The sequence below is a fragment of the Colletes latitarsis genome, chromosome 2 (genome assembly GCF_051014445.1).
Source record: "Colletes latitarsis isolate SP2378_abdomen chromosome 2, iyColLati1, whole genome shotgun sequence".
Lineage (NCBI taxonomy): Eukaryota > Metazoa > Arthropoda > Insecta > Hymenoptera > Colletidae > Colletes > Colletes latitarsis.
In genome coordinates, this window is record NC_135135.1 from 24,871,796 (window position 1) to 24,899,013 (window position 27,218).

Sequence of the window (27,218 nt, forward strand, 5' to 3'; positions counted from 1 at the left end):
GCGTCTCTTTTCTCTGAAAGTTCCTAGAAACAGTGGTTGGTAGCAATGAATTTGAAAACTGACAGTTAATACTATGTTAATAGTTAACAATTTAAACGTGTAGTTTGAATTTAAACATTACTGTAATTGTGAAAGTGTTTTATGGATTTATAAATAATAGAAGTTTTCATTTTTGGATATAAAGGCGAAGTAGTTACCTAAGAGTTTACAAGAAGCAATAAATGAACCTAAAATGATAAAACACTTTATTATTCCATTAAACAAAGATGAACTTTTACAAACAACTGGGAGTGGACAGTATTACGTAGAAAAAATCATTCCAATACGGATGATACCACAAGCATTAAATGAAGCACGATCAGCATTTCAAACAAATGGAATTAATTTTATCACGGAACACTTTGACACATTTTTCTCTGTAATTGTACATGGAAATAAAATTGACTTACCTATCATTATGAAAGGTTTCACTGGAATTCATAAAGCTATTGAAATGCTGGTTTATGATTTGGAAGGCACATTTGAAAAAGAAAACGATTTGGAAGAAGAAAACCGATTACAAGTTTTTAACATTACTAAAATGCTTGTGTATTTATTTTCTTGGTTTTTTTGCCATATAGATGAAGAAATTCTTAAAAATGCAGGCAATAAATATATTGAAAAGCGTAAAAAATATACAAAATCAGATATAGAAGAAGAATGGGATTCTACTAAGGAGAAAGCATTGGAATATTGTTATAGACTGTTACAGTTACCATTGCAAAAACTTTGGCAGCCTCCTGTTGTTGAGGATTCGTTTATTATATTACTTACTAAAATGTGCTATAAAGTTTTAGAACAATGTAAAAATATAAAACAAAAACATATACGACAAACTATTTTTGAGATTTTAGGAACTTCAATTAAAAAATACAACCATGGAATAAACTGCATAATAAGAATTATTCAGTTGGTGAAAGTAAGTGATATGTTAGCATCACATATAGCAACTGGAGTTATTCAAATGATTAATGAATGCGGTTGTAATGGTTTAATAAAAGAAGTAATGAAAGAGATTGATCAAAGTGAACCATCTGAAACTGATGGTCATTATATATCAATATTTCTTGAAACCATTGCTACTACTCAACCAGACCTCATAATGCCTATCCTTAATGATGTGAGGGATTATTTGGATAGTGAACATTATGCTATGAGGAATTGTACAATTATAATTATAGGTGTAATTGTACGAAAATCATTAAATGGAGATAATCTTACTCAAGAACAAAAAGATCAACGTGATGAATGTCTGAATAGTTTAGAAGAACATTTGTTGGACAATAATGCTTATGTTAGATCAAAAGTCTTGCAAGTTTGGCAACATTTATGTTGCGAAGGAGCAATACCTTTAGCAAGACAAGGAAAACTTTTAGCTGCTACAGCATTACGTTTAGAAGATAAAAGTGCAAATGTACGAAAACAAGCACTGCAATTACTACGGGCTTTACTACAGGCTAATCCATATGCAGCTAAGTTAAATAAAGTAGAAATTTCTAAGTCATTAGAAGAAAATGAAATGAAATTGAGAAAGATGCAAACTGATAGTGTAAGCAAAAGCGTTTGTGGCGATTATCGGAGATTAGAATTGTGGGACACTTTACTTCCAAATATAAATAAAGCATTAAAAGAAGTTGTTGTCAGTAAGAAAAAAGATAAAGAACAAAGTGATGAAGATGATGAAAATGATGACAATGAAGAAAACATTGATCCTAATATAGGATTTGAACATGTGAGGCAGTTGATGTTAAAGGAAAAAATTTCTGAAGCAGTGACATATTTGTGGAAAGTATATGTTAAATTGACGCCAAAGCCAGACAAGAAAAATTTTTCTTCAGAGGCAATAGAGGAATTTTTATTTTTACTTTTACTAAAAATATTTATGGAATCAGAGGATAAGTTAGATAATGTAAAAGTATGTGCAGATACAGCACAATCATCAGATAAAGATAAATCTAATGATGAAGAGGAAATAACAGCAACAAAACGAGTTGTAAATTATTTAAAAGTATGTATTTGGATATCTTATATTAGTGCAATAAACTTTCTCTTTTGATAGTTTCCAATTGTACATTTTTATTTTAGAATTGTTTAGAATTTGCAACCGAGCTGGAAACTGCTATAACCATGGTAGAAAAATTGCTTTTTTCTACAACAGCAGGTGATGCTATTGAAGCATGTACTTTCCTTGGGACTGCCTATCAATTTGGTATAGCTGGAGCTGTAACTGCTATACGCGATGCTTTGCATCAAGTATTTCACCATGATCAATCAGTCCGCAAGAATGTAGCTATTGTATATAAAGAAATTTACTTAAATAACAACGTAGATAAAATATCAAATCGACAAAAAGCACTTATGCGTGTTAAAGCTTTGATTGCATTGTTGAAAGAACTTCAACCAGGTCAAAGTCAAGCTTTGAATAAACTTATTGTAGAGTGGTATACTAACAATGAACTAAGTAATGAAGAAATACAGGTAATAGTATACTTAGTTTTGAAATTACATGATATCAGTCAATTTGTTTATCTTCACAGTTACTTTCATAGGTTTTGTGGGAAAAATTTTCAATGAAATCGTCAGACAAAGATCCATTAGATAGCAGATCTGCTTTAATGTTGATAACAATGATAGCTCAAGCTGAGAGTAATATTATAACTACAAATTTAAATATATTAATAAAAGTGGGTTTAGGCCCGCGAGCAAAAACTGACCTTCTTTTGGCCAGAGATACATGTAGAGCATTATTGAAGATAAAAAGTGGAAATGATGACATTAATAAATCACCTGTTAGGTAAGATAGATATATAAGATTTTAACGATTGTTTAATTATATCAATTAATCACAAATAATTATTACAATTCTTAGGTATCCCAATGATCATGAAATGTTTAAAGAAATTTTGAATTTATTGATAGAAAATTTTACTAACATGGAAGAAGATGGATATGTGTCATTTGCAACAGATGCAGTTAGCGCTATTTACTATGTAAGTCTTGCATCAATCTATTTCATAATTGTAAAAGATAGTTCTTGTATTTCATAAAAAATACTTTGAAATTGTAGTTAGCAAATCAGCCTGATCATCTAATGCAGCAGTTATTATTAGAAGTGTATAATCGAGGACAATTTAATAATATTGATTCGACAGAACATGTTGTTTCACTCTTTCTGCTATCTAAATTACTATACTTAATCGGGCATATTGCAGCCAGACAAATGGTACATTTGGACACATCAGTTTACAAGGAATTAAAGCGAAGAGATACCATACGAAAATTAAAAAAAGAAAAGAATTCAAATAGAAGTAAACTTAATTCTTCTAAATCTCGTAGGTCAAAAACATTATCTACTCCAAACAGTGCAAGACGGATACTTCGTAATAAAGAGGTACGATACATATACAGGGTGTTCCTAATATGTGGGATCATGTAATAAACTATATTTGAAGTCGTTCTGAAGATTTAAATTTTAAGTTTGTTGCCTTCTATACTGTTCCCCTACTCTCCTGAAACTTTACAAATTTATAAATGACAATTTTTCATACGACCTATAACTTACAAGTTACTCGAGGTGAGCATGTTAGGTGCTTTATATTATATATTTGGAATTCATTCTGTTTCTGATTTTTGTATTTAGACAAGTATAGTTGCAGAAGATAATGGCGAGGAAGCTGTGGTAGGAGCAGTAGATGATTCAAATGCAGAATTAATAAATGATGTTCTTGAAAATCACATTGTAACTGGCGATGGACTTTTAGCAAAATTTGTGTATGTTAATGAATTCGGTATTTATATATTTTATGTCATGGAAAAACATGTCTGTATACGAACTCTATATTTCAGCCCAGTGGTATTACATGTATGTCAAAATCATGATAAGTACAATGATGAAGATACACAAGCTGCCAGCACTCTTGCTCTCAGTAAAATGATGACAGTGAGTTCTATATTCTGCGAAGAATCATTGCAACTTTTAATTACAATACTTGAACGTTCGCCGCATCCTGCCATTCGAGCCAATGTTCTTATTGGAGTAAGTGATCTTACATCTAGGTTTCCAAATCAAGTTGAACCATGGATGAAACACATTTATAACAGGTAATTACAGATAAAACTCAAGTAATTTTAAATACAATAATCATTACTTCTTAGATTTTAATAATTATCCAGCCTGCTTCGATCCACATTATACTAATTAATCGAAGCCCTACTGTATATCATTATAATCGATTTAAAATACGATTCATGTTTAGACTCCGGGATACAGATACAAATGTACGAAGTACCTGTGTCCATGTTTTATCAAGTCTTATAATGAGAGACATGGTGCGTGTAAGAGGTCAGATATCAGAATTAGCTCTCTGCATAGTAGATAAAGATACTCAAATTCGTCAAGATGCAAAACAGTTCTTCAAGGCACTTTCACAGAAGACCAATGCCTTGTATAATGTGATGCCCGATATATTATCTCGATTAACTGATCCTAATTTAGATATAGGCGAGTCTGATTTCCAAGAGATTATAAAGTATGTCTCATTACTAAACTGGAAACATACAGACTTCACAACTTAATAAAATAATTTATATTTTCAGATATATTTTAAGTTTATTACAAAAAGAAAAACAAGTTGATGCCATAATTGATAAAATTTGTACCAGATTCCAACTAGCTACTACAGAAAGACAGTGGCGTGATTTTTCATATTGTTTGTCACTTTTACAATTTGGTCCGAAAAGTAAATAATAAGTAGTAACCAAATACAAATTTTATTAAATATTACGTTTTATTAAATTAAACAATTTTTATCAGGTATACATCGTCTTACCGAAAGTTTACCTCTATTAAAGGAAAAAATTCACCACAAGCATGTTCAGAAAGCTTTGCAGACTGTTATAGAGCAGTCAAAGAAAAAGCCAAATACAAAAGCAGTTTGTATTGAATTGGAAGCAAAAATACAGGAACTTCTCAAATGTACAAATGAAGAAAGCAATAACGAAATAATGCCACCGCCCCAAGTGCCAAAACGAAAAAAGCGCAACAGACAATCAAAATATAGGAGTAGTAGTGAGGAAGACAGTGATTCCGATATAACGCCCATGACAAAACGTACGTTTTCTTTGCATGTAAACTATTTTTAAATATATTTATTAATTGACTTCAAATTATTTTAGCAAAGAGTGCTAGAAAGGTAAAATCACGTAGTCGCACAAATAAAGCAAGTTCTGATTCGGATTCAGATACGAACTCCACTTCAAAGAAAACTTCTGGAGAGCAAAGTATGTATTGCTAAAAGTAAAAAATAATTTCATTGCGTTAATTATCATTATTTTTATAGAAACTAAGGCAACCTCGTCTAAACCAAGTGCAAGAAAATTATCAAATCGGAATGAAAATACTAATCCAGTTCATACAACCAGATTGTCAGTATCAAGAAGAAATCAAAATCCTGCAACACCAGTGTCTACTTCACAGAGAACTTCAGCACGTTTATCTCAGTCAAGAGCTAAACATTAAAATTAGCAATTGCATTAGTATAACTAATGTATTATTTTGTATATGTATTTTTATAGTTTTGATTAGATAAAGATTTATAAAAATATACAATATTTATACAGTTTTATTTGTCCTTTTTTTGCGGTGTAAGAAAATTGCATAAGAAGTTGGGCGAATTGCCGAACTCTCGTAACATGGCTCGTGCGGTAGGATATGTCGGCTTTTGCTACCATTCCGTTCGTTGTTACTAATGTCGCCGTCGATGCTAGCCATACTGAACGAGAAACACTAAACTTCGAGAGTCTGATTTTCCATTTGATAGAAAGAGCACACAACATTTGTGCATCTCTGTCTATCTATTGCAAAGTCGGACTCTCGCAGCTTTAGTGCTTCCGTTCAGTATGGCTTGTACTAGAGTCGGCTGTACGTGAATCTATTATACATGTACTGAATGGATTAAACATAGTTTAATGTAGTCCACAAAAAAAATGTGATAAAAGAAATAAAATATTTGAATTCCTTGTCAATTTTAATACGAATACAATAATTATATTACAATATAAATAAATGTAATAAGTTTACATTTATGAGAATCATACTATGTCCATATAATTGTCTGAAGTAATTTATATTTTATAAATAGGTTGTTTGAGTATGATAAGTATTAATTAAGAAGAATTCTTAATTTTTTGTGCGATTAATGAGAACCATGCGCATACTGCAATGGCCATGTTTTATGATGTCTTTTGTTCCTATGAGTTACACAGCTAGTGTATTTTGAAAACAATCATTTGTGGATGCGATAATCTTTAAATTGCAATGTACACTAACTAGAATATGTAAGGACTTGAATCTCTAGTATTATAATAAAAGGTATACGATGAAAACTTCTAGTTATTTATTATGGTATCATACATAAAAATAGTAGATATTGATTCGTTCTTGCCAGAGTCAATACGTCGACTGTCTTTGTTTTTGTAACCCCTCAATACACCCTCAACATGCCCATATGTTTATGCTGTATTATAGTGTAATGTAAATACAATTTTTCAAACATAATACTTATTTTTCAGTGTACAGAAAATTAAATATATTTTTATATATAAACAATTATATATAAAAGTGTAATACAAGAAATAATGTAAAAAGGTAAGTAAACATATTAAGTGAAATAATATTGGAAAGTATTCAGTACCTTATTAAATTAAATCATACATGTAAATTTAATATGTTTGTAGTTTAAACTAAAAATGGATGTTCATGGTATTGGGATTGTTGCTGTTTTGGGAACAGTTGGGGCTGCAACTGGGGCTATTTCAGCTGTAATTGTTTATACAATTTGTATCAAACGCAAACGATTATCCCTTCTTGTTCCAGGTAGAGGTCCTCTTAATTGGTATGTATATCTTATCAATTACATAAATACTTTTTATAAGTTAACAGTAATTTATAGAAATAAAACGGGTTAAAAGAACTGACAACAAAGATTGATTAAAATATAGAATTTAAAGCTTGTATATATTTTAGGTTTGAAAAGGATTTATTAAATAGAGCAGAAGAAGCGACACTGTCATCAAAAGATAATTTTGTTGGTTTAGGATCTAATGTCAATTTAGATCAGAAAAATAAAACTTCAGAAGATAATGATAATCATTGTAATGATGAAGAATGGCAATCTAATTATGCATTTGATAGCATTGCAAGTGATTCATCAAAAAAGGGTAAATATTTTGGCAATATAAAAAACTAGCTTTATTTTTTATGCTTATATTATCTATAATGCATTAGTTGTTTATTTTTAGTTTTACAGTATTTATCAGAGTCTGAAGATATTTCAATATCACCTGTCAGTTCTTTTGCACCACTATTACCAGAAGGAGCAGTGGCTGCTTCAGAAAAATGCATGGTAATTGTTAAGTCTACATCAAGAGGTATGATTGACTCACATTCTCGACTTAATAGTACAGAGTGTGAGACATCTAGCTACAAGGTATAAATATTTTTAAAAAATTAATCAATATTTTAAAAAAATCTGTTTATCTATATTTTAATTTTTGATGTGATAAAGCTGTCTTCTTCCTCGTCAATGTCGTTGTCTGATGAAATCAGAGGTGAATTACAAATAGGTTTAATTTATGATGCAAGCGCTGGTATTCTTACTGTTAGACTTGTTGAGGTAACTTTACATATATGCATCTATTTTAAATCAGGTCATCCAAATAAATTGCCTACTTTTTAAAAGAAATGTTTCAAACTAATTTGGAGTAAAATTGGTTGAATACATTTTCTTCTACCATAAAAAGTAGTCAAGTTATCTAGATGGTCTATTTTAAATACCTCACCATCTATATTTATAACTTTTTATTCAAATATAAATATATTTATTATAAAAGGCGCATGATCTTCATGCAAGAGAATTAAATGGTACTGCGGATCCATATGGAAAAGTACGTCTATTACCCGATTGGAGTAATGTATGGCAAACTAGAATACATAGGCGGACTCTCAATCCTGGTAAATTTCATATACACAAATTAATATTTATAAAGTAATGAAAACAAACTTCGACATAATTTTTAATTTTAATTGTGATTAATAGTGTTTGATGAGGACTTCGTTTTTGAAGTAATGCCTGAATCATTAACTGGAAGAACATTGGAAATTCTACTTTATGACTTTGATGCCTTCTCCAGACATTATTGTTTGGGTTATGTACAACTTCCTTTATCTGCAGTGATTGATCTTTTGGATACAACACTTACTCTTATTACAAAACCAATCCTTCGATATAGTATCGAGAATGGATTCAAAACACCATCTTTGGGAGAGCTAATGGTTTCTCTCTCATATCAATTGTCTACAGAGAAATTAACGATTATAGTTGTCAGAGCAAAAAATTTACCTAGTCTTAATGACTCAACAAACGCAAATCTATATGTAAAAGTAAGTGTGTAAAATTTCTATAATCTTTATAAAATACAGTTAAAATTTATATATTTTAATTTTGTTAGGTGAAGATTGTTCAAGATAGTAAAAGTATCAAAAAGAAGAGATCTAGTATACAACGCGAAACAATTAGCCCTGTATGGAACGATATTTTAAGCTTTGATATTAATAATGACATATTGTCCAAATGCATGATAGAATTTATCATTTTACGAGCAAATGGTGAGCTTTTAGCTAAATGCGAAGTATCTAATAAGTGTCAAAAGGAGCTTTTTCATCGTGTATTATCAGGAAAAGGTGCATCTGCACAATGGTTACCACTGTCTAAACCAGAAACTTATTGTGATGATTTCACTGAAGTGAAACATTAAGAACTTTATAAAAAAAACCGTCCGATTTAAAAACGAGTTATTAATCCTTTCGTTAATAAGAACATACATCAACAGATATTGATATTCATGATATTTTGTAAAAGATATGATTTTTGTAAAAAATATATTTTTTAAGCAACTTAGAACATGTAAGTTTAAACAGTATTTTTAAATGTTATTTTGATATTTATTTATTTTTAAATACAGATTAAGTAAATGTTATAATTGTAACAATCATGTTCCATATTTATTCATTAGTCTTTGTCTTATTGTATTTTAACTACTTCGGAATTTTATGTTTGTATGTACACATATTATGATATTAAAATATTCGACTTCTTGGTAAAACGTATGATTTATATAATATATGATTCTAGAAAACTCACCACTCCGCGTAAACTGACAAGCAAAATCTTTCTATCTCAAACAGAAAGATATCAATTCCTGTATAAATCAGTGGAGTAAAGGTCCTGAGCAACCACTTTATTTTAATCTGATTATACTATTCACTAAGTGGCCCTTATAGAGTCTTGTCTTAAACACGAATCTACAGGCAGAATTACCGTATCACCCTTAGTAAAAAGTCGCGTTTTAAAACCGTTCGACTTTTGCATTTCTACGAAATGTTTATTTAGCATGAAACCACCCAGCAGAAGTGTTAAAATGGTTTTCAATTCACACAGATCGAGAAGATATGACGTTTTATTGCTATACGGTCATCGTATCGAACGAAAAGAAAAAGAAAGGTCGAATTATATCGATACCTATCGATAGCTATCGATATTGATTATACGAAATTACTTTTCCTTTGGTTATGAAACACCTAACATTTATATAGTCAAGTATTTTAATTTAAAAATATTTTATTCATTGTACAATATAACTGTACAAAAATTAGATGGACCGCCAAATTGTGATCCTTGGATTTAATCGAACAAACCTGGTAAAAAGGAAAATACAATTAAAATAGATTCTCTCTTTTTGCTGCATATAATTTAATTATAACGGTATTCTCATTCTTGAATGTCGTCACGTATAATTTCAGTAGCTAATACATTATATAATCATTGAAGGTAAGACTTTTTCTTTATTACAATCTATATTATACTTACTAAATTATAAATATGATACTTACCAAAGCCCATATCATCATCTGATTCTTCTTCGGGTTCTTCCTTCTTCTTTTCTTCCTTAGCTGGTGCAGCTTCTGTGCTGGCAGGTACTGCAGCGGTTGGTGCTGAAAATATACATATACATATGAAAATATTCTTGTATAAAGATTTATGGACTAAAATTCTAGTAAAGTTATATAGTATAATATGATAGAATATATTTGACTGTATATATATTTAATTGTTGCCCAAAAAAACTTAGATCATATTTTAAGTATGACCAATAGTTTCTTTGTTCTTTTTTCTTTTTCCTCATTCACTGACCGCTCTAATAAATAGTATTACTTAGGTCGGTGGATGTAGAGGAATATTAATATAATTGTATAAAATAACTATAAGCATTTAAAATTAGTTTTCAACACATTTGTCTCTAAGACACCTTAGTTATACACAATTTAACATTTATAGATTATAAAACTATTCTACTGAATAAGAGTCAATTATATCAGAATAGACATAGCAAAGTACAACATCTGCAAAAGCACATGTTTGGTGTAAGTATTAATGCCATTCCTGAATTAAGGACATATATATTATAAAAATAATACCTGCTGTAGGTGCAGCTCCAACACCCGACGAAATGTTTGTTATAAGTTCTTTTACATTAACATTTTCCAGAGCTTTAGCAAAAAGTCCAGGCCAGTAAGATTCCACATCAACATTTGCAGCCTTTAGAATTGTTTGAATTTTTTCACCCTAGACAAACAAATATCGAAAATATTGATAGCATTACTTTCAAATATTTTAATAATTTGTTTTTGTACATAATTTATGCAACAATTAATAACAATAAAAGACAATACTTCAATTCTTTATGACGCCGCGTAAAACCAAACATGCATACAATACATACTCACAGTTACAGCGATGTCGTCGTCCACAAGAATTAATGCCGAATAAACGCACGCAAGTTCAGCTTTCGTAGTCATATTTTCTGCTTGTATATTTTATATTAAAGTTGGATGTATTTTAATAATAGTGCAAGTCGTCGATAAAAACCTTAGCTCTACAAGAGAGAACAAGCACCCGAGTTTCTAGATCCACCGCAAAGGAAAAGACCGAACTGAACGGAAATCACGTGATACTGATATATCCAAAAGGAGAATTTACATTACAACGAAAAAGCATATGTAGGTCTAGTAACATATTTGATTGGTCAGCCTATGAAATTCATGTAAAAATATTTTTAAATATAAATTTATTAAATCGTTGTTCAAAATGTTTATGTTGTCATTATTATATGTGTTGCATAATAGACAGTAATGTGTACGTTTAAAATTATTTGAGAATACTATTTTATACTTCATCAAAACCACCTGGAATTTCCTAGCGTTTTTAGTTTTCATGTAGTAACTCATTTTTGCCCAAAATCATACTTTTTTTTATAAAAATTTAATGTTGCACGAAAATTAATAGGTGTGAGATTTTTAAACTAAGCACATATATTCATTTAACGTAGAAAAAATAAAACAGTGGGGTATTTAAGCGAATACACAGCTAGAGAAACAATGGAATAGAATCTTATTCACTGTACCATCGCACCTTTTAGAAACATTGCTGATATTTCTGAATACAATCTACTCTATCGATGGATCCATCGTATGTCAAATTTGGTTCAAAGGTACATTTAACCCCCTTATTCGGCTATAACTTTTATGTAATTTCATTTTCTGTCTCACTTCCTTTTGTGTTTAATTCTAAATCTGTTGGTAACGTTGCGAGTGACACGAAAATGGTAATGAGTCGGATATAGCTCCTAGAATTACCATTTTTATGCATAGAGTGCGCAGCAAGTCACTACTTTATCACGAAGTCGGTACTTCAGTCTGCGTAACACAATTTCCATAAGTTACTGGGTCTATACAGTATGACTAGTCTATGGAACCACATGAGAATCGATGTCGGGAAAGATTTGTTTATGCATTACTCTGCTTGCAGCGGGAATCGACTGTATCGACGATGTATAAGTAAGAAAATATGTACCGATCGATTATTCGTAACGACAAAAAAGTATACATGCATTTACGTCTTTTGAATAATGTTATTTCGAAATTGGGGTCGTCGATTTACAGGGCGATTGGTGTTCCATTATACGTCACTGACGATGCATCGTGCCATCGGCGCGCTCAGCCAGCGGTCGTCATGGCAACGAGCAATCATCTTCCCCCACTACATTTCAAACGAGCCCTCTCTGCGTCAGTCGTTCGCGAAGTCTCGCATGCGGCGGATTGTGCGTGGTTCTCGGATAGTTTTTGCGTGTTCTCGCCCTTTCTTGCCTACCCCCGTGAAAAACCGTAAAACAAAGAAGACGGAGCGCCTCGGGGGCGCTGCCGCAAGTGTACGGTGCCGAATTTCATCGCGGTGATCGACTCTGCTCCCGGGTTGCCCACACGGTCAATAATGAGGGACATGGCGGGCAAGATCGCCGAGTTGAAGTTCGAGGCACCCCTCGCGCGATTCGAGGAGGAGGACACAGCCAGCCTGAAGAATATGAACCTGCTGACAGGTGCGAGAATACACGTCGTTATATTTCTATTGTCGCGTACTCGTTTGTCGTGCATCTCGCCGCCGCTCTGTCACGGATCCGCGTAACCTCGCGCGGATCGAAAGTTTATCGCGATGCTCCCGATTCGCAACGATTGTGTTACGAGCGTATTGCATCAAGTGCCAAAATTACGCGAAAGCAAGAGTCGTCGGCTCGAGACTCCGGCGATTTGGGGCATCGTCGTTCTCTATTCTCGTCGTAATCGATCTCGCGAACTGCCTCGAAACTGGGTGATACTACTCGCGAGGTATACATATAAATGAAAACGATTCGTGGAAGGTCGTACGGGTTTGCGCACTCTGTACTTTTTCTGAAAGAAAGAGACGTGCCAACGGGCGGAAATCGTCGAATTACGAAAACGATTGAAATTTTCTCGCGTGGCGATCGATCTTGAACTGTATCGAAAACGGGGTGACCGTAGTTGCACATTAATGAAAACATTTCGTGTACGGTCGATGTCCCTGTTTGGTTTTCTGAAAACCCGGCGAGTCAGCGCGAGGCGTATCTATAAGCGGAAATTTCGAAACCGAAAGAGTTGTCGCGGTAGTGGGGAACAGGTTTCGTGGCCGCGTAAACGCGTGAAATGTGCGTGTACGCGTGGTCACGCTCGTTTTGCAGACGTGCGAATCAAATGACGAGGGTGGCGTAGCGTATTTAGCCACCATGAAGAAGCGACCTTCGGAGCACGACAAAAGGCTACGTCACGCGTACAATTGGTGTCTAATATCCTACGGGCGGAGCTGGGCGTACCTTTCTTCTACTCAAAATGACGTTATTCGGAATGAAAACAATGTAGCTCTTTCTTTGATGTAACGGCAGTAAAACGTTACCATATTCGAACATTTCTAACGCCGATAAAAAACGATTACATTTTCACGAGTCGGATTGCGTGACGACAGAAAATATAGGATAATAGAAGCCTTTATACGGGTCTGCAAGAGTGAGAGTTAATTGCAAACGTTTCAATACGAGTCGAACTGTAATTTGAGAACAGTATCACCGTGCAATCGTGATACTCGCGTCCTACTACCGATCGATAGTTTCCTTGTCTCAGACATACAATTATTTTACGAAACGCGCGTAACGTAATTGTGTTTTAGGTAGCGTTGTTTCGAAAGTTTTCGAGGTTGTCTTCGTGGTACGGTCAGTATCGCTTTTCACGCACGAAAGCCGCCCTGCGAAACGAAGCGGCGATTTACGCGCGGAAACACGGAAAGTTGTTAGTTACGCGACTACCGGCGAGTTCTTTTTTTTGTAAGTTTGAAACAAAAAAGCCACGAAATATTTAAAGCATTAGATATTTAATCCCGACGAAAACATTCGATCTGCTATGCGTCACTGGCTTCCACGCGAAAGTACGCGATCCACTGTTTATGTAATTGATAACACCCGGATGGCGGCAGACGTAATTAATACCGGTTGCCTTGTAAGTCGAACGCGTTACGGTCTCCCTGGAAACTGTCTCTCCCGATATGTTCCGTGCGATACGGCCCTGTGTACAAACGGTGACCCATCTTTCGCGTTTATTGCGTCCCGCGACTGTCGGGCTCTTCGTGTTTACTCTTCCCTCGAATCGACTAGCAGCGATGACTCGTACTCGCTTGCGTGTCGTTGCAATCAATTAGATGACGCATAACGACAACATTGTTCAATCCGCGAGATTCTGGTCAAAATATCGATGAAAATATACATATAGCCTTTCCAGTGGGCGGTTTACGGTATACTGTTACCCTCGGTAACCTTTCAACTGCTGTGCTCGAGCGTGCTCGGGTAACCATATTATTCTAGATGCTCGAGTCAAAGAGAACACTCGTATGAATTCTGTAGAATTCTTTGCTTCTTTATTTAATTTAACACATATTTATTAAACGGAATTTTTCAGAAGCAACTACTTGCTTGTTGCGAAAGGGAAACATTAATACGCGTATGTAAGTTTATTAATTTAAAAAATTGATCGAATTGTACGTTTCATAGATTTCTAAACTGTCAACACTACTGGCAGTCCAAGTGGAAAGGGTTACAAAATGAACCGTGAAATTAATTCAGCACAGTCTATTCGTACCATTGATTAATTCAGCGACGAGAAGGTTACTATAGACGGTGCTGCACAACTTTTTTCGCTAGGGGGCGATAAAATCAAAGAGCATTTTTTACCGACCCGACTCTCTGATAAAGACGGGAATAAAATAATATATTTTGGTTTACGTTATTAAAAATATATTATACGGTTAAAAATAATTTTGATAACCTTTGATAATATATTCGGTACAAGGATTAATATTGCGTTTCGTCGCTCCGAGTTGAATTTATCGACAAGACTTATCTCGCAGATTATGCTATTGACATGACACCATTAATCGTTTCAACACCCTCCAATTACTCGACAGTTTATTAGTACTTAATTAATTTGAACAGATTATTCAAACGATCAATAACATCGTGTCTAAGACAAGATCTGCTAGATAGGCTTTACTGATAAGTTGAGCTATCCGGTTTGGGACAAAACGCAATAACATTACTCTGTGTTTCGATACTGTTAACATTAACCAATTGTAAACTAATCGCGAGAGAATTGAGATCATAATTGTGGCATTTAGCAGAGTAAGAACAGACTCGACAAAAATTTTATGTACTTTTATAATTATATTATTATAATATACTTAAATTCTTCGACTATGCGACCTTTTGCTGAGTTCGACCTTACTCCTCCAAACGTCTAAATTTTCGTCCATCTCTGTAATTTTGCTCAGAGTGCAAACCTGAGGATTCCTTTTATATTTAGAACAATTGCTGGATGCCAGCCTGGACGCGGATTACGGCGAGAATTGCAACGCGAACGAGCCGCCGACGGCGACCCACGAAAATGGCACCGCTGATACCCTCCACGAGGGGACATTCAGCCCCTTCAGCGGCAGTCTCGAGGACCTTGTTAATACCTTCGACGAGAAGATAACATCCTGCTTTCGCGATTACGGCACCGACGTCGAATCTTTGGCTCCTGTGCAAGTGAGGACACAAGAAGAGATCATGAACGAATGCCAGTAAGTTCTCAAGAGCCCCAAGGTTCTTGTTTTTGTTAATGTATTAATCGAACCCTTATTTCTTACCAAATATATACTGGAAAAAAATTTGAATGGGAGATTTTAGAAACTAAAATAAGACGAAAATCAAGGATACTAATTTGTTGATTGAGGCTTCGTTAAGAAGTTATTAAAAAATTAAATTAAAAATTTCAAATCATTTTGGAAAAATTATTTTTAGTTGCAGGGGTCAATTACAATCATTTTTGGTCAATAGACATACCCCCGAAATCCTACGCACTTTTGAGAAAAAAATTCTTTACCAAAAATCTAATGTGTGGCTGGAAATGTTTCTATAACTTTTTAACGAAGCTTCAATCAATAAATTAGTATCCTTGATTTTCGTCTTATTTTGGCCTCTAGTATCTCCCATTGAAATTTTTCCCAGGGGTGGCCGAACACCCTGTACACATAATATGAGATCAATCATCATCTGTCTGAATATGAACTAACAATGGGCGTCGTACGCCATTGTTGTCCCAGGCACCAAAATACCTACCTATAGTCCTGAGTAAATACATGTGATTGAGAAGTTTCCATTACCTCTAGGTCCACTCTGTGAAAGCACCTGTTCAAAGACAAGCATTCCGGCCTATCTTCCTGCATCCGTCCAGCAACCTTTTAAAGTAATTTAACAAAAAAAAAAATATGAAGGAATTGCGCGAGTGAAAATTATGTCAGTAAGTGTGCATGATTGAGAAGTTTCCATTACCCTTGGGTCACGCGATATCTCCGGGTACAGTTATACCGGTTCGCACGACCACCTGGTACGATTAAAAAATAAACCACCGATGGTAGCGGCGGCTCGGGTAAATGAATACCCCGAAGATCGTCGAGTTATCGCGTTCAAATTGTCGCATTTACCTTGAGATATCTATTACGAGCCGTGTGCAGTCTCTGTGATCCATCGCCGTAGTCCGCGGGGTAATTATGGTCCGACGTGTTCCGGACGAACGGAAGTAATCGTTTACGGCATCGCCGTTATATTAGTCGCGCGGGAATTGTAATCACTAGGCCGCCAGCGGTATTTCAGTGACATAATTCAAAGAACGTCGGAACCCCCTACTAGCTAAGTGAGCCTCTTTTTACGTCGTAAATTTATCGTTCGTATAAGATCGTGCAAAAAAGGTAACCAAGGATCACGCCTCTCGTCGATCCAAGACTGGTTGTTTGCAGATAATATATCCTGTTTAAGTAATACTCGTGTTAACGCTTTCTTCGATACACGGTTAAACGCGCGAACAGTTTCACTTGATGCTCGCGCTAAACCGATATCGCTGAACGGGGACTTCGTATGGTTTCGTTAGAGCTGCTTGCGGTGGATCCGAGGATTGATACGTTCAAAACAAATACATCAACGAACGACACTGGAAATAATTTATTTCAATACAGACTGAACCTTTGTTAGTAATGGTCATAGCATTATAAGTAGGTGCTTCGTACATCGTTCCTTTTTATTCTTCAAACTTACTTATGCATGCAGTTATGAAACTGTGCAACGATCTTTCTCAATGGATTTTACATCATACGTTAACACTTTGCCCAAAAGTGTTTGCAGAAGATTGGTTAGAGAAGCCTGGTCGTTAAGCATTCACCATATATTTGATATTTATAACCGAGTTGTAAGCATTCTTGCAAAGATGCACGGTACTTGCCGCAAGGTCTGATCCTTAAGATCACTATATCGATTTTCCAACTGAAAAGTGTGCCGCCACGAGTACTCTCTACATGACGTTTGCGGCGAGTTCTGCAGCTTTCTCTCTGCGAAGGTGGACAGTGTGCTAGAACAAGAAAGAAACTCACCTTCTAATTAGAATAGCAAATCAACTCTGCACAATTGATTTACAAAGAATTTTTAAAGATGGTTTAGATTTAAATATACATTACATAAGATGTTAGTTTAATTTTTTGTTATACGGAAAAATTCCAAGAATAATAATCATATCAATTATATTATAATTAAACCTCTTGTGCTTGTATCTAGATACAGTGTACATTTTTTTATCAGATATAATGAAAAGAAATATAGAATATAACCATTTATATTCAATACTGTTTTATCATTATACTGATAAATCTCACTGAACATGATGAGAAGCCTACTTTGCTATTTACCAGTCAGTACAATGCTTCACATTTTTTAGCATTTAAACTGGCTGTGTTCTACTTTCTTGCACATTATTATTGGCCCGATTTCTACCAGGGGAGTGCAACGGTTTCAAAGAATAGTTCACAAAAGGACTACACAATTGGTATTATTTGGCAAGCATGCTTTTATTTTCCAAGTAAAAATAAGAAGCTTCCGACTTTACTATTTTAGTCCTTCTCAGTGAAAATCGATAATGCCTATCAAAAATTCTTGAAGATAACAGTAGATATAAGTAACAGACAACGAGGGTCGCAGATTTAATCTACTTCGTTAATCTAAAGGTAGATTAAATCTGTTACCCTCATCACGCCTTTGTTATCTACGGCCAATCCTTTTAGAGTCATTTCTTAATTTGAATTTTCAATTTAATTTAATAATTATGTTTAAAAACAAAATTACAATTTTAAATAGTTTGAAAATGGGTGTAAATGGAAACTCCTATCTCGAGTATGAAAACTGATTTTAATACTCGGATAGGAAAGTGTTCCAGGTAAAATGAAACGTTCGCGAAGGTCGGGAACCAGGGAAATATTCTTTCAGCTGTAGAAACATTTTATGGTCGGTTGGAAAAGCATTCTTCGATGGAAAAAAATCAAAATTTACTAAAGCTGGGGTCGAAAGGGATCCGGGTAAATATTTTCAGGGAATATTCATTGTAACCGCACGCTGCAGGTGTCCGACCGAATTGTGCCTTCTAACAAGCGCCGCGAGACTGCAGGTGAAGCCCAACGAAGCGTGAAATTGTATCTTCTTCGGTATAGAGCAACGCGCCAGGGCTCTTAAACTCGTTTGAACTTCACTGTCCACCGTTGTGCATAATTTCTTTGAAGTCACGCCTCCGTCGCGCAAAATCCGTCTAGAGTCTAGACTTTTGTCAAGCCGATCGGAAGAACGTCGCAGAAATGAATAAAACAAGAACAATGACGAGCCATTTTCTTCGGAAAGTATACCTTCGCGTCGAAACTATGCAAATACCATGATGCAGAACAGCTTTCCGAATGTTAACCTTCGTATTGTTGCGGTGTGTTTGCAACGACCCACGCTGTTGTTTTAGAATCAGTATCTGTTCGATTGTGAATCCCAGCTGTGTATACATTTATACTTGAACCTTCGTGAACTGTCTATTCAGTCTGTCGTCGAACTTTGCTTGAAGCGTAACGGAACCGTTTTTCCTTTTTTATTCCTAAATGGACTTTGCAGTTTACAGGTTCGTAGCAAATGCACCTAGCATGAACGTAACTGCAGTCGTGCGTATAATTAGATACGGGGTACGTAAGATCCATCTTTCTCTCAGTCTGGATCAGACTGATTCCATCTTACGTGAAGAGTCTACGATCTGGAAAAAGTTTGAATAGCTTTGAAACCTTTCGGTTCGCGAGACTGTAAAAAACTTGCGACGAGTCCGACTCGTCTCTGTCGATTCTTACGTGCCATTCTCCTTGCTAAATTTCTGGGTTAGGTTAGGTCCACGAGCAGTGTCCAATTTCAGTCTTCTTGATCGTTTCGATATAAGCCTCTAGGAGAAGTCAGCTTGAGGTCAGCGGCCGACGTTAGCAGATACGACACGTGCTGTTGCACGTGTCTCTGTTCGGTCATTGCTGTCGCTTTCGTATGCACGCATCGGGCCCCGAAAGAATAAAACGCATCCACGCGTGCATATCCGGTGTGTGTCGCGAGCATTGTTAGTAATCCAATTTGTCGCGCGTAGACAGTCTGTTGACTGGGAGCGCCGTTTGTCGAACGAAATCACAGGTCAAAGCAAGGTCGTATTCGTTTACCCACCTCTTTTCCAGGGGATTCCTTCTTTCAAATACGACGAAACAGTAGCTCCGCGCTCGACTTCTTTTCGCTCGCACGATCCGAAAGGCTTTCTCGCCCCACGGCGCCCAACAACTTCCTTTTCTTTCAATTTTTTTTTTTTTCCTCGTCCCCTTTTGAGGCCGCGGGCCGTCCGAGATTCTCGTGCGCGCGACGACCTCTCTTCTTCTCCCGTCACGCATTAAAAGCCGTGAAATTGTTGATTGCCCGAGCAATTTGAAGAAACGATAGCTCATGCTCGCCTTGAAATACGAGTTCCCTTCTTCGGCACGTAAACGTAATTTAGTGAAATTTTTTAATTGCTAAAAAGTGAAACGTAATATGTTAAATGCTTTCTATATATTTCGCCCCCTGAAACAAGTCTTCTGGATCCGCCCCTGATCTAGATAAGAATTTTACGCATCACCGTGCTGAGATCGCTCGGGTGTGAGTCATCGCAATATCGCTGTCACTGTCGCATACTGAATTATTACGCCGTTGTATTTTTACTCTATTCATCGAGCTACTTTTCAATTCCTCTTCTATTTCGTTTCCAACCGTCTACCGGTATGTTACGTGTAAAGAACAACGAACAACGACTGCGGCTGTTCGACGTTACACGCAAAACTGAATAGAGAAACCTTAAAAAGGTTGAATCGAGCGACCTCTGTTCGCTACCGCTGTATCAACAAATTTTTCTTCGTATCGCGACTTCGGATTAAGCTGGATCGAAAGTGGATTAGACGAAACTCAGTTTAGAGAGACTTCGCTGTACAGTAAACGTAATACTATGCTCGCGTATACAGAGGGAAGCTTATGTGATATCCAGGAGCTTTGTTCGCCTAAAATTGAAGATCGTCGACGGATGGTGAACTCAGCGCCATGCGTTAACCTTAATAAACATAAATACTCACGCGATCACGAAGAACACAAGGGACAACGAAATTCAGATTCTCGAACGACCGATAATACGATCGCCTCGTGGCAAGAAATCGTGCATGATCGAATGCGCGAGGGCATGAAAATTTGATCTCTGGGTTTTGTTCCGTCGTTCGTATCGAGCCACCCTCCGGATGGACAAACGTCAATAAAGCTGCGCATGCGCTATACGAAGCAACCAACGACCACCGACGCGATGATATTCCCTGGCTATCGCATATTCGCATCCCGTTTCGCTCGGTTAAATTTATTCCGATTTATGAAAGAAATATTAACAATGAGACGGGATGTGTGTACATACGTCGCGTCTGAGTCGATTTTTATGTTTCAGTACCGACCAGGACCTTGTTCAGAAATATTTTGTGCATCGATAAATTCTAACCGGAAATACAAAAGATTAGGCTAGGCGTCTAATGCACAATACATGATGCACGAAAATTAAGAGGGAAAATAAGTAATGCGTATGTCGTATCTCTTTAATTTTTTTATTATTCTGAATATGAATGTAAATTCTACTGAGATAGCGTCAAATTTTTCGTTGACTGTGCCAAAATCGGATTCCAATAGCATTTTTGTCAGGGAAAGGAACACGAAAGCGCATCGACGTCAATATGCCGCAAAGAGCTGGCAGAAATATGCTGAAAGTGGCGCGTTCGATGCACGACATATTAAGAGGTTACGCCACTTTTGCAGCGAAACGAATAGAAATATTTTTTCATTATAAAATGTAAGTTAGAATATGTTTGTTCATACTAATTTACTTTTTATGTATTTCGTGTTTAACTGTCATTGATATATTTACAGATAACCGGTACGAGGTCGAGTAAGGTTATATAATTCTTTATCTTATCAATGAATATATGAAACTACGAGTCGTTTAGTTTAAAGAACGTATTAAGCGCAAACAATTTTTTATAAAGATAATTTGTTTTAGTCGTGATAACAAAAATAATTTTGATCGAGCGAACAGTGTCGTTGTAAAATATTCATAAACACGTCCTCTGTGTTGTCGACTCGAAGGTGGCGTAATCCCTTAACCGGTTTCGTTCTTTCCATTCCATATATTGTCCTGACGATTTCAGCAGACTACTCCGACTCTAAATATGGTAATTGCCACGTAATAGTTTTATTATCGTTGGATGATATATTCGTAAACACGTTGTTTTGCTCGTAAACCATCAGTGTTACGTAACAGATAACATACCAGGCTCGTAGCGGATCGTTGAACCGAAGAATGAATTAATAAGCAGGAGATCCATCCCTGGAATTGAATTTCCCGGTGCTTTCCAATTATTGACTCGGTACACGGGGTAGCCTGAACGCGATAGATAGGGCAATCGCGGAAGCCATTGCAAAAAAGAAAAGTACTCTTTCCTGTCCCGTTCGCGGTGATACCTAGACACGGTAAACATTGTTTCTTTTTGTTAGAAAAGGTATTGTTTAAACTTTCCAAAATACGCGTAATATAAATTATCAGTAGATAACAAAATCACTTGTTTGAGAGTGAAATCACTTTAAACAATTGTATCGAATACGTCAAGATCTATTTAGATCGTTATGATATATGATCAATAGTACATATAGGTCGTAACTTCGAGTTTATTTCATGCACCTTCTTATCTACAGATTATTTATACTATTATCTGTGCTCTGGAAAATGTAAGCAATAATTTTATATGATAAATTAAATATTTTATATATTTTAATTTCATTGTCCAAGAGTTGTTCCAACAAATTGTATTGTTCATCTTTTATTTACCTTTTCGTGTATCATTGTTATAAATCCTTAATGTTCGTCGCTTTTGAAGCACCCTGTACATATTTAAATGGCTCAAAACCAGAGAAAATTATTGGAATCGAGGAAAAGACTGTCCCTTTCGATGTTCCTTTGGTATATTGAGCCTGGGAATGTTTACACCAGCGTGTGGGGTATTTTTTCCCTTATAATTCTATTTTTGGAGCATATCGATTTTCAACCCAACCATGATTCGTTCAGCAGCTACACCCCGGCTCAAATGTTTAGCCGTTTTGACGCGATCGACATGCGCGCAGGATGAAGTCACTGCTTTAATGCACTTAACATTAATGAGAAACTCAAGTGGGTCGAATTGACCTCCATTTGTTAATCCAACACCATCGACCGGTCGCTGTTCTTCTGTGCGCTCCTTTTATTTTCAATGTGGTAGCCGCGAAATACTACAGGGTGTCCCTTTGGAAACTGACCGTGTCAGTATCGTCAAAAGTTATGTCCAATCATCTGTGAAAAAATTAAAAAACATTGTTATTTGGTCGCATACGGTAAGACAAACACGACGGAAAAATTACAATTTTAATATCTCAATCAATTCTAAAGATACACCCTGTATACTTCGAACGGAAACCGCCAATTTAATCAATAAGGCCCATTAAATCGTAATTATTTAACCGTCTTTTGTAAGTCGATTTGAAGAACGTTTCAACCCCCTACAATTTAAGTCTTGTAAAAATCTGTTGAACACTTCAGGAACCTCACTAAGAATCATTAAAAACTACAAAATTTCAATTTTCACGGAGCAACTGCGAACGCAGATCGACCATAATTACACTCGATTAATTATGACCCAAGCGTGGAATTCGCTGAAGTTGGACGTTGCTCTCGCTCCACCAATAAAATTTATGCAAGCTGCAAGTCCAAGAAAGTAAAAAATTCACTTTTACGTGTACGTTTATTGAAACGACAAAATAAAAAGATTAGATTATCTTAATCTCTAATTTTATGGTCACCATTTATATTACAGGTTCTATTAAAGCTATAATTATCTCCGTCGCAATTTACTGGAAAAACTACTTGTAATGCACACGATTAAGAGACTTGATAGAATTAATACACGCCATTTTAAGTAATCCCCCCTTTTAACTTCTTCAGTTCTACGTCATGGTGTCGTGTTCCTAAATTATCTTGAATTGACCGAAATTAAATAATTTAAGGGGTCGGTCAGATATCCCTCGTATGTCGAGGAAGTAAAACATTTCTTTTTTAATTTTATATTTCGCTTATTTCAGTTTGTCTCGAGTGAAGATACTAACGTGCCATTGTTTTACGGTATTTTTTAACCCGTTTGATCGAGGCCGGAAGGTTCACAGGCGCGTCGAACCGCGATCTAGATTAAAAGGTGGCGAAAATAAGTCGATGATTCCCAGGCTATTCGTTGGCGCGTTAAACGTCTATGAAAGAAGCGATAAGATTTCGGAGACACGCGTTCTGTTAAGTCTGTGTTTTCTAGGATAGCGTGTGAATCACTCGACTCGTAGGCGTTTCCTGGGCTGTATGCACGTACACGCGTAGACACAGATAAAGGCGCGCTTGATCTCGTGCAAAACAGAGAGCAACTCATTTCGATAACAATAGCGGCCATTCTAAGGAAATGAATTCTCATTTGTGCCCGTGAACGGCAAATGAATGGGCCCCGTTTCTCACACCTATGATTTGTAAACAATTAGAATTGCATAATGCGCGTAATCGAACGAGACCGCGACGGTATTTTTAGATCCGCCGTTCGATTGAATTTAATTGAATTTAACGGTCGTGATTTTCCGCGACGATCGAACGCGATAGTGGTTCGACCAGAACTGGGATCACCATTCTTGGATCACTAGGAACGAGTACACCGGAGGATGGTTCGGAGAACCAGTGGTGAATCTCTTCGGAAATTCTTTTCTTTAAAAGTTGCCTTTAAAATACCGTCGATCGTTGAAAGATAATTCTGGTACCATGGTACCAGAGTGCAAACTGGCCCTCGGGCTAAAGCGAGTGACGGTGCCTGGCCCAAAAGTTAATGCGTCACTGTCGTCAGTTGTAAAGAACTTTCAGGCTTGTCCCAAATATGGTTGCGCGATCTTATCGTCTTTCCCTGCAAAATGAAATTTCCAAAATTGAAACGAAAAAAAGATCAAGAGAAAAGAACTAATCGAATATAAAAAATGAACTATATGGTCCATCAATTATTTGGAGAAGTTCGACCGTACATTCTGAGAAACGGTATAGCTTTAAGAAGCAAAAATAGAATCTGCTAATTCGATTCGTAGTTTGTAAAACGTCAGAGAGGAATTCAACGAGAGGATATGAGTCAGCTTGTATAGCGTACGCATAATTACTAACACGCCCTAAGATGTTTGCCTTTCCAAGGAAAAAAAAAATTAAAACTCTCCTCAAGATACTTTTCCTTCTTTCCCCTGATTATCGAATAATTAATCGTGATCGGTTTAGAATGTGGTGGACGATCACTGGCACTTTTGGTAACATACTACCGATCGACTGGAGCAAATCGTACGCGAGGAAAATGCACATGCCTGCGCTTAATCTGAACGAAGCACCGATATCGAACGACAGGTGAGAGCTCGTTGTTTTCTACTCTTTTAACCCTGGAAATGGTACCTTATTTTTCTGACTATCGCGCGTCACACTGGGATCTCTCAGGTTTTACGTGATTCTCGTGCGGATCGAATGTGTAAAAGATTCACTGGAACACTTTCGAGTGTCTAAGAGTACTAAATTAAAATGTCGAAAAGTTGAAGAAAATTTTGAATGGGATCGTGAAAGATCCCAATGTGCCATTCCACAGTCAACGTTCGTTTGCTGCTTTCGTTGCTGAAATGGTCGTTCTTCGGGACGACGGAGAGAAACCAAAAGTGTGATCGTCGAATGCGATGCCGCATTTAATATTTGCAAATTGGACGCTTTCGTTTTGTTTGCTGTAGACCGGAACTAGAGGATTTAAGTAGCGAAGACGAGGCTGTTGCAACTGATTTGGACATGCATGCTTTGATATTGTCCAGCAGCACCGACACGCACAGTCCAGAGGAACCAATGAAGACTGCCGAGGAAGTACTCCGCGAAATAGACGACATAATGCAAGCAAGTATTAAGATCTAAATTTCGTTAGTGGTCCTGGATAAAATAAATTTAATATTCTTCTGATCGTTTCGATCGAATTCTTGACTCTAGTCCTTTTCAGTAATGATCTGCAACTATTAAAAAATGTTAGTAAATACATAATAGTAAATGAGTGAATTTTAATTCTGTAATAATTATATCACTGAAAAATAGACAATCGCTTGAAAGAGCAAGAGGGATATTAAGATTATCATGGCTTGTAACGCGAGTAAAGTTACATAAATCCACGCCCAAGAGAATGTTGCTGCGATCGTTATAATAAATAATCTTGCTCGTAGGAGAGTCCTTCGATGGAGAGATCGCCAGATTCGGATGGCTCCTTATTGGATAGCGATGAGGCTCTAGAAAGGAGCAGAGAGGTTCTCGGTTCGCCGCTTCACGAGAAAAGTATATTTTCATCGGATGATCTGAAACAACAAATCATATCGGAATATGGGCTCCGTTGAATTGTTACTGTTTGTTTTAGAGCTGAAACAACTTAGCTGCAGTCAACTGACCGAGCTCCTTGGCGAAATGGAATCGTTAGTTGGAGCTCTGAGCGAGACTCTGATTGCGGAACTAGCGCTAAGGGACGAATTAGAGTACGAGAAGGAGCTGAAAAATCAGTTTATCTCGTTGTTGTTAGCAGTACAAAACCGCCGTAGGCAGCATCACGTTACAAAAAAACGAAATCAAATGCAAAATGGTACTAGTCCTTTGCCAAAACATAGATCTCTACACGAATCCAAGGTAATACACATTGGAACATTTTCATCGACAGACGATTAAGATTAACAAACGATATTATTTTTAGTATCTGACGACTGTAATCCCATACCATACAGATAGTGGCCCACCAGATAATCAAGCTTTACAGGTTCTCATAAAAAGTAAGTACCCGGTAAGTAAATACCGATGACTACAGTTTCACGTTTCGTCGTTACGTTCTGTTACAGTATTAAAAGCAATTAACGAAGACAGTCCAACCGTACCTACTTTATTAACGGATTATATACTCAAAGGTAATAGAATTTCATTACTGTATTTCATTACTGTAACTTAATATGGAAGTATGATATACGTAGTGTTGTAAGAGCGAGCCTTACATAAGTAGTAAAATGAGTTTTAAAGTCCTGGGTCCTCGGGTTCGCTTCTGCAACACTAGATATACGAATAAAATAATTATTTACTTTCAGTACTGTGTCCCACTTAGTGAGAATACCGTAAAGTTCACGGGAAAATCGATGAAAATCAGGAAAAATGATATTAAATATTGAGGAATACAATTTGCTCTCTTCTTCTTGCCAGTACGCTTTCAGCCATTGTTGTGCCGCATACTCTTGCGTTAAGGCAGGCAATTTTTGCTTCTGAGTTGTGTCTCGAATTACACTCTCTATTGACCATAGAGTTTAGGTAGGGCCCCGTGACACTCGCATCTAGTCTTATTTTATATATTATAATGTGTATATTAATTTTACATAAGATACATTTCTGATAATATGTGTATGCGCTCTATGGAATACCTCTTATTGTACGTGAATTATACAATCTTCGTTTTTGTATACGTCATCATGGATTTCGTGACGATTCAGTTTTTGTAATTTTTTGTACATAAAGATTTTATCGAAATATGTGTGAGCAAAGTTTACTATATCACCGAGAATACTTATATTTATCTAGAGAAATATACCTGACAACTTGTAGTTCACTATCAGAGGGAGGAGCATATTAAGCTTACGGATTTAGTGTATATTGTTGTAATGTCCATATG

General features: G+C 36.0%; 4 protein-coding genes and 1 long non-coding RNA gene across 6 annotated transcripts; 4 read left to right on the forward strand and 1 right to left on the reverse strand.

Annotated features, from left to right (window-relative positions):
* Positions 1-33: 33 nt before the first annotated feature.
* On the forward strand, positions 34-5,663 carry Cap-d2 (CAP-D2 condensin subunit). Its single transcript, XM_076774789.1, has 12 exons — positions 34-2,047; positions 2,125-2,517; positions 2,589-2,833; positions 2,909-3,029; positions 3,107-3,430; positions 3,680-3,810; positions 3,886-4,140; positions 4,296-4,568; positions 4,636-4,778; positions 4,853-5,149; positions 5,215-5,319; positions 5,379-5,663. Exons 1-12 carry the CDS (start codon positions 233-235, stop codon positions 5,555-5,557), a joined length of 4,281 nt encoding a protein of 1,426 aa, XP_076630904.1. The 5' UTR covers positions 34-232; the 3' UTR covers positions 5,558-5,663.
* Positions 5,664-6,201: 538 nt separating this feature from the next.
* On the forward strand, positions 6,202-9,212 carry LOC143351438 (synaptotagmin-5-like). 2 transcript variants are annotated; one of them, XM_076782921.1, is made up of 9 exons: positions 6,202-6,409; positions 6,610-6,689; positions 6,775-6,932; positions 7,064-7,257; positions 7,339-7,526; positions 7,605-7,712; positions 7,930-8,050; positions 8,136-8,479; positions 8,548-9,212. In XM_076782921.1, the coding sequence occupies exons 3-9, from the start codon at positions 6,787-6,789 to the stop codon at positions 8,851-8,853; spliced, it is 1,407 nt and encodes a 468-aa protein (XP_076639036.1). In that variant the 5' UTR covers positions 6,202-6,409; positions 6,610-6,689; positions 6,775-6,786; the 3' UTR covers positions 8,854-9,212. The 2 variants fall into 2 exon arrangements, with proteins under 2 accessions (XP_076639036.1, XP_076639037.1); XM_076782922.1 differs by lacking the exon at positions 6,202-6,409 and having other exon boundaries at positions 6,429-6,685.
* A 486-nt stretch (positions 9,213-9,698) lies between these two features.
* On the reverse strand, positions 9,699-11,098 carry Rplp1 (ribosomal protein LP1). The gene is made up of 4 exons (XM_076782923.1): positions 10,883-11,098; positions 10,574-10,721; positions 9,989-10,090; positions 9,699-9,793 (listed from the first exon to the last, which is right to left on the reverse strand). Exons 1-4 carry the CDS (start codon positions 10,952-10,954, stop codon positions 9,780-9,782), a joined length of 336 nt encoding a protein of 111 aa, XP_076639038.1. The 5' UTR covers positions 10,955-11,098; the 3' UTR covers positions 9,699-9,779.
* A 1,104-nt stretch (positions 11,099-12,202) lies between these two features.
* Unc-76 (fasciculation and elongation protein Unc-76) lies at positions 12,203-27,078 on the forward strand. The gene is made up of 9 exons (XM_076778346.1): positions 12,203-12,531; positions 15,353-15,611; positions 24,782-24,904; positions 25,273-25,429; positions 25,747-25,855; positions 25,935-26,197; positions 26,262-26,337; positions 26,404-26,469; positions 26,644-27,078. The coding sequence occupies exons 1-9, from the start codon at positions 12,426-12,428 to the stop codon at positions 26,658-26,660; spliced, it is 1,176 nt and encodes a 391-aa protein (XP_076634461.1). The 5' UTR covers positions 12,203-12,425; the 3' UTR covers positions 26,661-27,078.
* Positions 19,888-24,448, forward strand: LOC143348292 (uncharacterized). Its single transcript, XR_013080747.1, has 2 exons — positions 19,888-21,262; positions 21,340-24,448. It is a non-coding gene; the product is annotated as an uncharacterized LOC143348292 (long non-coding RNA).
* Positions 27,079-27,218: the final 140 nt, after the last annotated feature.

What these genes read in the sequence shown, in the direction of transcription:
- Cap-d2 (XM_076774789.1), top strand. Translation starts at nt 233, where the DNA reads ATGATAAAACACTTTATTATTCCATTAAACAAAGATGAACTTTTACAA. An exon ending in GGATACTTCGTAATAAAGAG is followed by an intron (nt 3,431 to 3,679) that starts GTACGATACATA and finishes TTTTGTATTTAG; the next exon opens with ACAAGTATAGTTGCAGAAGA. An exon ending in GATTTCCAAGAGATTATAAA is followed by an intron (nt 4,569 to 4,635) that starts GTATGTCTCATT and finishes TTATATTTTCAG; the next exon opens with ATATATTTTAAGTTTATTAC.
- LOC143351438 (XM_076782921.1), top strand. Translation starts at nt 6,787, where the DNA reads ATGGATGTTCATGGTATTGGGATTGTTGCTGTTTTGGGAACAGTTGGG. An exon ending in GGTAGAGGTCCTCTTAATTG is followed by an intron (nt 6,933 to 7,063) that starts GTATGTATATCT and finishes TATATATTTTAG; the next exon opens with GTTTGAAAAGGATTTATTAA. An exon ending in GTGAGACATCTAGCTACAAG is followed by an intron (nt 7,527 to 7,604) that starts GTATAAATATTT and finishes GATGTGATAAAG; the next exon opens with CTGTCTTCTTCCTCGTCAAT.
- Rplp1 (XM_076782923.1), bottom strand. Translation starts at nt 10,954, where the DNA reads ATGACTACGAAAGCTGAACTTGCGTGCGTTTATTCGGCATTAATTCTT. An exon ending in ACGACGACATCGCTGTAACT is followed by an intron (nt 10,722 to 10,882) that starts GTGAGTATGTAT and finishes TTGTTTGTCTAG; the next exon opens with GGTGAAAAAATTCAAACAAT. An exon ending in TGGAGCTGCACCTACAGCAG is followed by an intron (nt 10,091 to 10,573) that starts GTATTATTTTTA and finishes GTATATTTTCAG; the next exon opens with CACCAACCGCTGCAGTACCT.
- Unc-76 (XM_076778346.1), top strand. Translation starts at nt 12,426, where the DNA reads ATGAGGGACATGGCGGGCAAGATCGCCGAGTTGAAGTTCGAGGCACCC. An exon ending in AAATAGACGACATAATGCAA is followed by an intron (nt 25,430 to 25,746) that starts GCAAGTATTAAG and finishes TCTTGCTCGTAG; the next exon opens with GAGAGTCCTTCGATGGAGAG. An exon ending in TTCGCCGCTTCACGAGAAAA is followed by an intron (nt 25,856 to 25,934) that starts GTATATTTTCAT and finishes TGTTTGTTTTAG; the next exon opens with AGCTGAAACAACTTAGCTGC.